The sequence below is a fragment of the Balaenoptera musculus genome, chromosome 2 (assembly GCF_009873245.2).
Source record: "Balaenoptera musculus isolate JJ_BM4_2016_0621 chromosome 2, mBalMus1.pri.v3, whole genome shotgun sequence".
NCBI classification, from domain to species: domain Eukaryota; kingdom Metazoa; phylum Chordata; class Mammalia; order Artiodactyla; family Balaenopteridae; genus Balaenoptera; species Balaenoptera musculus.
This window is the reverse complement of record NC_045786.1, coordinates 135,167,840-135,180,083: the sequence shown is the minus strand read 5'-3', so window position 1 is coordinate 135,180,083 and position 12,244 is coordinate 135,167,840. Positions and strand designations below refer to the sequence as shown.

Sequence of the window (12,244 nt, the reverse complement as noted above, 5' to 3'; positions counted from 1 at the left end):
CTTTGCTCTGGTGGTTGTCATAGCCCTGTCAGGGTCAGGGTCTGCTCCCCAGTTGTTGGAGTAGAAGCCCCCAGATCCGGTTCTAAGCTGTGATGTGGGGTAGGTGGGACTGGGAGCACTCCCTCTGAGAAAGGAGCCACTGCGTGTTCTTCCCCAGGAGCTGTCCACTGTGACATGCAACTCTGTGATGCTGCCGGCCACTTGGTGTGCACACCCACAAAGAAATCTGTTGTTGGAGCTGCCCTCGAGGGGCCACATCCACTGCGGAAGTGCTCATAATGAGCTCAGAGGTCCTTTAGGCATGCATGTGTGCTCGCAAATCTGCCTGCACAAGAACCTGCCCAAGCCTCACGCCCATGCCAAGGGGAAGTGCAGGTAATTGGCTCAGATTTCAGCCCTTCTGCAGGAGCAGTGGTTACCTGGGAATTTTTCTTGTAGCTTTGGTTGTATGAGATCTTCTGCAAGCTTTCAGTAGGTATTCTGTGAGAATTGTTCCACTTGTAGATGTAGTTTTGATGTGTTTGTGGAGGAGGTGAGCTCCACGTCCCTCTACTCTGCCATCTTTTTCTCCTCCCAAGAATATGTTTTTTGCAATGAACCTGGATTGAACATGTTCAGTGTTGTAGATGAGGACTGACAAACTTTTTTTTGTAAAGGGCCATATAGTAAACATTCCAGGCTTTGTGGGAATATACAGTCTTTGTCACAGCTACTCAAGTCTGATACTGTGGTACAGGAGCAGCTTTAGGCAGTACGTAAGTGATTGACTGTGTTCTAATAAAACTTTATTTATGGACATTACAGTTTGATTTTCATATAATTTTAATATGTCATGAAACATTATTATTCTTTTGATTTTTTTAATCATTTAAAAATGTAAAAATTGTTCTTAGCTCATAGGCTGTACAAAAACAGGTGGCAGATTAGATTTGGCCCATAGATCATAGTAACTGACCCCTATTGTAGATCAAGCAAAGTTCAAATGAGAAGGAAGAGTTAATATCCTTTTGCAAGAATTGACCATCTCATTCAAGACTGGTTCCAAAATAGATGACCATGCACCTCTACCTTAGTTGTACTTGAAGGAGTTCCTCTAAACAGTGCTGAAATTTTCTTATAAAATAGTTCTGGAGTATACAAGAATGATTGTGAACCCAAAGTTCTATCACCTAGAACATGATAACTTTAGCTTAGAAAACTGAAGGAGATTTAATAGCATAGTTATAGAGGTAGCTGAACTGGGAAGAATAGAGATTCAGAACTCAGGGAGGATAGAGATTCAAGAAGTCATCAAAAGAACCAGGTTCTGCAGTGTCATTTAGGATGAAAAGTGAAAAGAGATCACTAAGGTGGACAAATTAGATCATTGATAACCTTGGGAAGGGTAGTTTCATTAAACTGGTGGAAGTGGAAGTTTAATTGAACATGATTGAGGAGTGAGTAACTCAGGCAGTGAAGAAAAAGAGTAGAGAATTGAAAAGTGTAATAGAGTTAAGAAAAGTTTGAAGGACAGACAGTATTGAGGGAAGCAAGAATAAGTAGATTTTTAACTTGTCTGTTATGCTTAATTTAGTAGACTTTAACAAGTGATTTTAGATACACTTTTGTTATATTGATATCATTTCTTTTAATTTTAACAGAAAAATGTACCACGGTTATATATGTCAGTATAAAGATGTTTTAAAGCAATACCAACAAAAATACTCAGAAACACCTCTTTCACATGAATATTATGAGAAGAAAAGAGAACATGAAGAAATTCAAAACAGAGTGTTGGCACGTACTGAACAACTAAAAATGAATGAAACTATTTTTATGGAATTTTTAGGTATTAATGGTTTTGTTACATACTGTTTTAATAACATTATCTTTGTAATGAAAAAAATATAATAAATTAGTCTAAAATATGACTTTGTTTTTCAGTGCCTGCTCCCTTTCCATCACTTACCAGTTGGACACTACATATGTATCCACAGTAGTATTTCTACTTAGAATTTTTATTGGATAAGTATTATTTCTGTATTTTAATTGTTATTGCGTTTCCCTGTGAGAATCACATTGATTTGGTATTCTGTTTAATTAAAAAATTTAGAGATTACTTTAAAGGTCATCTGGGATTAGTTTTCATAGATGTGCGTGTCATCAGAAGCAAGAAATTTTAATGCCAATAAGTGGTATATGTATCTGTCTTTAAGTGGCATATCTTATCAACCAAACCAATGAAAAAGTCATCTTGCTCTGTCTTACCAAAGAGTTCCAATTAAATCAATTGATTATTACTTGTTAAGATGGAAGATGGTAAGGAGGTGAGTCACAATTCATTGGGTACCTACTTTGTGCCAGGCAATACTCAAGAAGATACAGAGCTTTCTTATAAGGAGCTCACAGTTTAGTAGAGGAAACAGACATGTGAAGAACTAATACAGTGGCATTGTATTAGATGCTTAAGTAATTCTTAATTGGTCTAAGTCTCATCTGTTTGTCAAGGAGATCTTCCCTGATGATGAACTTGGAACTTTAATCCTCTTCCAACCTCCACAATCCTTCATATGCTTTCCTATCGGATTATAACTCCACTGTTTGTACTGAGTCTTCTTTATCCCTGCATTCTACCTTGCTTCATTCTACTTCATCCCAAATCATCCTTTTAACTCCTTTGCTGCTTGCTCTCTCCATGTTTGGGTTTTAGCTTATTCTGTACTTAGTTGTTCATTTGCTGCCCATCTGTGTTTTAACTTCTCAATAGGAAGAGGCAGAGGTTGGTAGATGCATAAGGCACAGCAGGGGTTTAGGGAGTTGGATGTAGAAACGGATGAGGCATAAGATTACATGACAAACATGAAGAGGTGATGGAGGTAGGGAGAATTGAAGATTAGGATTTAAATGTCTATATCTAAAATTTTAAATTGATACTTTTGATAACAGCATAGCATTATAAATAACGTTCATCTGAAATTTTATGTGCTAGCATATAAATCATAAGTTTTAGCGAAATAGGAAAGGTCTGATAAAGATTTTCTCTGGAATTCTTGTTCATTAACACTGTTTTATTCATTTTTAAATTCTCCTAAATGGATTGTAGAGTAACTTAGGAAATGGTAGTAGCTAATAACCATGCAGGGTGTCTGTTAACAGCTGAGAAATTCTCTACTTGAAATTGGGTATAAATCCAGTTCAAGCAGAAAGTTCAGATAGAAGATGCAGCTCTCTTTTGAGTTCTGCAGTGTGCACTGATGGACCTTAAAGAGCAAGAAAAGGAAAATTGAGTGGATTTTTAATGTTGACTTTGGAACAAATAAATTACAGAAACACAAGACGTTAAGTTTGGACCTGAATTGATTATGTTCATCATGCCAAATGACATGATAAAGTTGGGTAAAAACCAAAAGTAAAAAACCACCCTGTGAAAATATTTAACTGAAAGAAAAAATCCTGACACATATTTTTGAAGAAATGTTATTTTTAAGCTAAATATATAGCATAGGCGAACAATAAATTGTCTTTGTCAGTTTGCCAAATGTTTGTACTAGTCTTACAGCTATTTTCAGATACTGTTATTAATATTGCTTATATATACATATACAAATAATGTTATATAATACTAATTATTTTTGATATAGTGTATGTAAGTGTGAAAGTTACTTGTATAACATAGTTCCTTAACATAAAAGGGTTAATTTGAGATGTAAAACACAAGATACTCTTAAACATGCCAACAAATTTTCCAAAAGATCATATGAATTGAAGAAAGAAGTAGATGATGTGGAAATAGAAATTAATTATTTAAACCAGGTATTAATTTTGTTATATGTTTCTAATATACGTGTTAATGTATAAGTGTAATGGTGTGTTAGATGAACGTCTAAGAAGAGCTGTTTCTAAAGAGCCTCGATATGGAGAAAAACTTATAATAATTTATTTGCCTCAGATTACCATTGAAGCCAAAATGTGTTTTAGATATTGAGTGTATTCAGATCTGAGTTTTGGGGAATAGTTTAACTTTCTTTGGGTTCTAAGGAAAGAAGATAGGAAGGAACAAGATGGAGCTTAATAATAGGTATTTAAAGGCATTAGCAGAGCTTACAACAGTGTTGTCAAAAAAGAGAACAAGGCAGTAAATAATTTAAAAGACTTAATCTAGAAAATTTATGACTATAATCTTTATAAAGCTAGTTTAGCCTTTAAGATTGATGGTGCATGATATTTTCATGAATACATTTTTAGTATTGTATTGAAATGTGGCTTTCATTGATGGATATGAGAACCCATCAAAGTCACTTCCAAATTTTGAAAAAAAGTTGAATAGCTGATTTTCTAAATTTTCTGAAAACTGTGTAAAGATGGTATATTTATCGTTCATAGGCATGAGGTTCCAAATAGTATTAATATCATTTTAGTAATGAGAAGAAAGTGGATGCCACTTTCTTTAAAATATATGGTAACTACATCTCTATGTAGGGAATCAATGTCTACTTTGCTTCTGACTGTCCTTTTTAAAAAAGAAGTTGAAAGTTCATTGAAATCTAATGGGTTTGCTAATGGAGTTATAAGGAAAAATAAAAGGAGTATGATTTATTGTTAATTTTGACTCTTTTCACTAAAAGATTGCTAATACTACCAAAAATATGTCTTGTGATTATGTAGAAAAAAATCATATTCATTAGTTAGGATAAACCATATGTTCCTTAATGCTTTGCAGGTAATTATTTTGTTTTGCTTTATCATTTTTCCTTTTAGCAGATTGCAAGACTTTATGAAATGAAGAATCTTTCAGAAACTCTGGAAGAAAAAAATAAAAATATAGAAAAGAGAAAGGAATCGAAAGAAAGGTATAAGTAAACTTTAAAATGGGATTTTATGTGAACAGATATTCTGCATTTAAAATTTGATTACATATTCTAGCCCAAGCCACTAATATTTACATAGTATCTATAAACATTTATTGTGCAGGCTGTTTTCTATTCATTTCTTATGAAAAATATTAATTTATACCTTTAAATATTATGGACTAATATTCAAATTTGCTTATTATTTAGTAAGGTAAAGGATAATGTGTAGAGAGAAATAGGGTAGCAGCAGCCCATTTGCTGTTCTGTAACCTGTCAGTTGTACATTTCATCCAGTTTTCCATTATGGGTCACCAAAAGGAGTAAAACAAGAGGAAAAATGATGGGAACAGCAATGTATTTGCCTTTTTATCATCCTGTCACCAGCTTGACCAGTTCTCCTTTGCCACAGAGAGTGAAGAGGAATCAAAATGTTACTGAATCTGTGGCATCGTATGTTTGCTTGTCTTTCATCCTAATGGTGATAAAATAGACATCAGTGGTGGAGGCACTTAAAAAGAAAAGATTGATTTTGTCTGTTACTGTGTGACAGAAAAATAGATGTATTACTGTTGCTGTTTTTGATAAATTTTCTTTTTCTCTTTCTGCCTATACCCTTTTAAAATCTTAAATTCTTCTCAGGCTATATTGCTCTTAATCTGATTTTTCAACACACTCTTCTCCCAAGTTAATTTCCCTTATCCTATTTCCTTGGATCTGTTATTTTTATTGATTTCCCCACTCCCACGTCTCACATCCATGGTAATGTGTCTTTAATTTTATAATGACATTGATAAGAAAAATAAGTAAATGTACAGAATTTCACTTTATTGATAACTTTTTAATATAAAAATTCTCTGTTGAGAGAAACTTATATAACTATTTAGTTATTTTTACTTATATTTTGATAGTTATTATCAACTAATACCAGTATTTAAATTATTATTTAACCATCAATAATATAAATTATTTCTCTAATTTAGGAAAAATTCAATGAAATTATTCTTCCAGTAAAATACTTAAAAGATCCATTTATGATTGTAATATTGCTTTAATGATGTCTGTGTTCATGCTAGTTGATTTTTTTCTGAATAAATCTTTTTAAAGTTTGAAGTAGTACTTCAAAATCTAAAGCATGCTATTTGCAAATACAGTTTTGGTTTAAAATGTTTTTCACAGGTTTAGAAAGTCTGTTAAAATGATTATGTTTTAAAAATGAGAGTGTGGTACATTGAGAAGAGCCCTGGACTTAATCAGGAAAAGTGTGTTTTAGTTGTGACACTAGTAAGTAATTTAATAATTTTGGGCGGATTTGTTAAATTCTCTGGAACTTCTTTTCATTATCTGCAAATTGAGGAGTTTTAACTATATAATATCTAAATATCTCTTCTAGCTTTAAAATATATTAATTTTTTACTTAGCTAATATTTATAATTCACTCTTTAGAATTTTTGAAAAAGATGAACAGCATGTACTTACGTTGAATAAAACCCCTCAAAACAGTCAATTATTTCTTCCATATGAATCTCAGAAATTAGTCAAACCAATAAAGATGCATCCTTCAGAACCAAGAGTTAAAGGTACAGTATCTGTTTATTTTTCAAAAACTTAGTTTTCTTTGAAAACACATAAAAGAAGAAATAGAAAGGAGCAACTTTAGTTATCATTTGGTGTAAGCAAGAGCAAACAATACTGGATACCTATAGACTCAGTAAAGTGCCACTTTGATTTTTTCTGAGAGCAAACAAGATGTGCCTTCTATACACAACATTTTTCTCTTTGAGAAAGAAATCACTCATACGATATTTTTTTAAAAAGTGTTTCAGTCTGGTTTCCAGCTGTCAGGGGAGGATGAATAATTATATATTTTTCATTTGAGAGGTTGTATTATCAGTATGTATGATTAAAGTGGGTGGCAGACTTGTGATAATGATATTTATGACTTAGTCACTGAGATATTTGAATGTTTCATTCAATGGATAGATTAACTACAATGTATTAGGTTAACTGCATTGGCTGTTTTAGTCCCCCAATCATTAATATCACCACTCTTTGTTCTTTGGTTCCCCATTATAAAGATGTAGTCCCATTATAAAGATGTAGTTTTGTCAGCTGTTTTTTTAAATTTAATTTAATTAATTTATTTTTGTCAGCTGTTTTTCATTTTACATTCATGGTTATTGTAATAGCTATTATAGAGGAATTAAGAATATGTAGTGATTCATAATTCTTTATTTTAATTTAAATTAAATATTAATGTAACTTGATTTTTTAAAATTACAAGGTTAGGTTAAATATTGGGCATGCCATTTGATTCTATTTCTGGAATTGATTTGAAGTTGTACCATTTAATAACCTAGATAAAAAAGAAGAAAGTTCTGTGAAGCAGTCAAAACTTGCCAATATTGACTTCAGACAAAAAGAAAGTGATATTCAGGTAGGTATTTCTTTTTTAATAGTACAAATTAAATGCTTGCATTAAATGAGATAGTGAATGTATTGCATTTAGGACATGTGTGTGTGTGTGTGTGTGTGTTATAAATATATTAAAGTAGCCATTAGTACAATCTCAGGATCTAAAAGACTTAAAAGAGTTTCAATATGGCAGCCTGAGCATATACTGTAGCCTTCTCCCTTACTTCTAAAAATAAAAGATATTTGAAAATACCAATCTCTATACGCAGTAGACCAAAAACGGTAAGACATTTCTAAAGGAATTGTATTGAAGAGGGAAATTGTGGCACCATCTCCACAATGTCATCATTTCTCAAGCTTCATTGGTGTTTTCTTTCCCTGTTATCCTTAATGCTAGGCTTTCACCTCAAGGTTATTTCATGGTCAGAAGCTAACCATTACAACTTGCCATCATATCTTCCTTCTAGGCAGGAAAGAAGAAGGGGAGAAAGGCTAGTTGAGTCAGCCTCATTTTAGGGATCTTTTATGGAAGCTCCTTAAACAATTTATGTTCATGTTTCATTGGCCAGAAATTTGTAACATGGCTACCTCCATCTGCAGAAAGGTTGAGAAATATGATGGGCTTTTTTGTTTGTTTGCTTTTTTTTTTTTTTTTAATTTATTTATTTATTATTTATGGCTGTGTTGGGTCTTCGTTTCTGTGCGAGGGCTTTCTCTAGTTGCGGCAAGCGGGGGCCACTCTTCATCGCGGTGCACGGGCCTCTCATTATCGCGGCCTCTCTCATTGCGGAGCACAGGCTCCAGACGCGCAGGCTCAGCAATTGTGGCTCACGGGCCTAGCTGCTCTGCGGCATATGGGATCTTCCCAGATCAGGGCTCGAACCCGTGTCCCCTGCATTGGCAGGCAGACTCTCAACCACTGCGCCACCAGGGAAGCCCCTGTTTGTTTGCTTTTGAAATCAGAACACAAAGGAAATGTAGATTTTGGATAGGATAGAAAACTGGCAGTTTCTGTCATAAGAACGAATCAAATAGATGAAAAATAAGTAAGGATGTAGAGGACCTGAGTAGCACAATTAGCAAACTTTGTACCCAACATACACAGAATTCAGTTAAATTTTGTTTGCAGTATTCACCAAAATTGACTATTTACTAGAACAAAAAGGATATCTCAACCACTTCTAAAAAGCTGCTATCTTCATTAACCACAGCATACAAAAATACAAGTTAAACAAAAAGATAGCCCTCTCCTCAAAAAACTATTTGGCTGAGAAAAAAGAAATTCACATACTTTGAAATTACTTTTGGGTTATAGAAGAAATCAAAATAGAATTTAAAAACTATTCAAAAGAATACTATAAACCCAAACCTGTGAAATGTAGCCAAATTGGTCCTCAGAGAGACATTTATATTTGAAAACAAACATACTAGAAAATAAGAAAGATTAAAATTAGCTGAACTTTAAGTATAAAAAGTTGCACTCAAAGTATGAAAAGCTTAACTCAAAATACAGAAATAAAATAATAAATGCAAAGAAAGTAGAAATTAATGAAATTTAAAAGTTGGGTTAATTAATATAGCCAAAGCTAATAAGTTTCAGCAAATGTAGAGAAAAAAGAGAATACCCCCCCAACAAAAGAAAAGAATAAAAGGGGGGAAAAGTGCATATCTCTACACTTACGTAAGAAATCTTTTCTAAGTCCTAAAAGGATACTATAAAACTATATACCCATAAATTTGAAAATTTAGGTAAGATGGACAGTTTTTTAGCACAATATAAATTGCTAAATAGACTGAAAAAGAGAAACATGAATAGATCAGTAACCTAGAAGAAACAGATGTAAGTGAAACTGAAATGTATATAAATACCTATTTCCCTCTTTTCTCCCTTATTTCCCTCCCTTTTCCCTCTACCACACATGCCCTTCAGAACACGCCAGACTCAATTTTTCAGGTGAATTCTACCAAACCTTTAAGGATTAGATCAGAGTTTCTCAATAGTGGCACTTTGACATTTTGGGTCAGATAATTCTTTGTTGTGGGGTCATCTTGTGACCCACTAGAGTCCAATAGCACCTCATCCCCAAATTATGACAATCAAAAATATCTCCATTGTCAAATGTCTCCTAAGAGGCAAAATTGCCCCCAGTTGAGAACCATTGGATTAAATAATCTTTTTATACAAACAATTCCAGAGTATAAAAAGAGTTGGAAACTATCCAACAAATTATAAATGAATAATCCATTAGATAGCAAGGACAAGGATAGTGAAAGAAAAGAAAAATTATGGTACGTAGTCTCAAGAATGAACATAGATGTAAAAATCCTAAATAAGTTATTAGCAAACCAAATTTTGCAATGTAACATTGAAAGAGTAATATATTATGACTAACCTTGGTTTTCCCAAAGAATACAATGATTGTTTAGCATTAAGAAAAATCTAACAATATGATTTCCTACATTAATAGATTAATAAATGATTTTAAATAAAGATTTTTAAAAGAATGTTAGGGAGACTCTTACTACCAGATATTAAAATGTTTATTTTTAAACTTTTGTTACTGAGATATAATTCACATATAAAATTGATTGTTTTAAAGTGTACAATTTAGTGGTTTTTAGTATGTTCACAAGATAGTGTAACCATCATCACTGTCTAATTTCAGAACATTTTCATCATCCCCAAACATTTTTAAACATTATCAAAGTGCAGTTATTATAACAGTGTAGTACAGTAAAAGACAAATTGATCAATGGAGTATATCAAAATAAAAAAGCTTTTGTATGGTGAAAGACACTAACAGAGTTAAAAGAGTGACAGAATTGTCACTTAGGGGATTGGTATCTGGAATGTATACTATACAAAGAAATACATAATAATTCTTAAAAATGAATTTAAAAAACTATAAAAATGGTCAAAAGATAAGTCAGCTTACATAAAAGGAAAGACTAAGGGTCACTAAACATAACAAGATGCCTGACCTCAGGAGAACAGGGAAATGCAAATTAAACCAATGAGATACCTGGTTTCACCTGTCAGATTTGCAGACATTAAAACATTTGATAATGTCTAGTGAAGTCAACAACAGTGGGAGTATAATTTGGGACAACTGCTTTAGGGGACTGGTTCACAGTACTCATTAAAAATAAAAACGCACATACTCAGCAATTTCACTTCTTGGCACCTACTCTAAACAATTACTTGAAATACTTGTACCAGGAGGAATATACAAGCATGTATATTTTTTAAAACATACATCAAAACTGTAACAACACTTGTTCTTTAAGGGCCAAGTGTTCTTTGAGGGACAAGGTCTTTTTCTTATGATCTAAAGGCACATAAGATGACAGAATTAAGACCAGTGGCTGTTATAACAAATATAAATGGATAAACTTTCCTATTAAAGGTATTTTAATTTCAGGTCAAATAAGAAAAATCAGTGACTCTTCAAAATGAGTGACTCAGGGAGAATGAAAGACTTGAAACAGACAATACAAACATTAGTAAAGTAGTGATTTAAATATTAGTATTAAATTTAATTAAAGTTAAAAATGAAATATTAGCTTTGTCATACATATCATACATATTTTAAGAAGAAAGTTTCAGGCTTTAATCTTTTAACCTACTGTTTTCCTTTCCTATAGTCAATTTGTGAGATTATAGGGGATGGAGAGACACAGACATCAGGTTATTAGTTGAGAAAATGCTAAGATTCACTTGATCACGAATAAGGAAGAAAAATTTTAAAGTTTACCTTAAGTGAAGAAATACTCTCAGGCATAGTTATTATACTTGTCAAAAACATCAAATTCCTTGAGAGTTAAACCATTTTGTTTCCCAGTGTTTGACTTAATGTTTTGTATGTAGTTGTTTCATTTAATTTAATGTTTTGTTTGTAGTTGTTGTTGATGTTGATAACTGTGAGGATGAGGAAGGTGACAGTGTTCTTGGAGAGCCCTGATTATCCATGGCAAGCGAAACATTTTATTGTTTTGTGTAGTCAATTCTAATGCTTAATTTCTTTTGTTCAGGTATTGAATGACTCTGCTGTGAATAACCGTTCAAAGTGTTCACATGTTACGGCTTTTAAAAGTTCACAAAATTTTATGCAGTTCAGGTAACCTTTAAAAATAAGAAAATGCTTTAATTTCTGAAATAATTTATCAGCTCAGTAAATAATATAAAAATTTTGTTTATTGTATTTTAGATTGTTAACTCCACAGAAACAATCAAGTTGCAATCAATGGCTGGAAAAGGGAGATACAGGTATTTGCTGTTTATATTTTTCCTAAGAAATGGGAGTAACAAGTTATATCAGGTTTTTATACTAGTCAAATAAATTATTTGTATTGGTTGCATCTCTGGTTAACTGACCATGCATGCCTAGTTTTTAAATACATTTTTCTTAAATATAAAACAAATACATTTTATTGTAGAAAATTTGGAAAATGGAGAAAAATATAAAAGAAACAAAAATACGACCACCCAGATAAAACTGACACTACATAATACTGTTGTATATTCTTATATTTTTTTCTATGCATATCTGTGTTTTGTTCTTTTAGTTTATTCCTCCAAATTTGAAGCATACTATGTATATTATTTTGTATCCTTTTCTTTCCACTTGATGTACTGTTGAGGATATTTTTCCATGCCATTAAATAGATTCTATTTGTGATGACTTATAATAGGTCTTTGCATCGGTATGCTGTAATTTATTTAGCCATTCTTTCACAGTGAATATTTTGTTATTTCCAGGTTTTTTGCTGTTATAAATAATGCTACTATATTCTTTTATATAAATATTTTATTATCTTGGATTATTTTCTTTGAATAAAATCATAGAAAGGTCACAGAATATATATGTATGTGTTTATTATCCTAGAATCAACTAGCTGTTGGAACTTTGATGCACCCTTGAGAGACAGAGATTCATTCTCTCTCTATGTATATATGTGTATGTATATGTATACATGTATGTATATGTATATATAAAATATAT

At 32.2% G+C, this 12,244-nt stretch overlaps 1 protein-coding gene across 1 annotated transcript in view; it reads left to right on the top strand.

Moving 5' to 3' along the window:
• C2H14orf39 (chromosome 2 C14orf39 homolog) overlaps nucleotides 1-12,244 on the top strand; it is a 50,850-nt gene that overhangs the window by 21,169 nt on the left and 17,437 nt on the right. Inside the window, exons 5-12 of the mRNA XM_036844654.1 lie at nucleotides 1,641-1,828; nucleotides 1,924-1,966; nucleotides 3,672-3,792; nucleotides 4,738-4,829; nucleotides 6,273-6,406; nucleotides 7,187-7,263; nucleotides 11,274-11,359; nucleotides 11,450-11,508. Coding sequence (XP_036700549.1) covers nucleotides 1,641-1,828; nucleotides 1,924-1,966; nucleotides 3,672-3,792; nucleotides 4,738-4,829; nucleotides 6,273-6,406; nucleotides 7,187-7,263; nucleotides 11,274-11,359; nucleotides 11,450-11,508 — 800 coding nt within the window. The remainder of the gene's footprint in view (nucleotides 1-1,640; nucleotides 1,829-1,923; nucleotides 1,967-3,671; nucleotides 3,793-4,737; nucleotides 4,830-6,272; nucleotides 6,407-7,186; nucleotides 7,264-11,273; nucleotides 11,360-11,449; nucleotides 11,509-12,244) is intronic.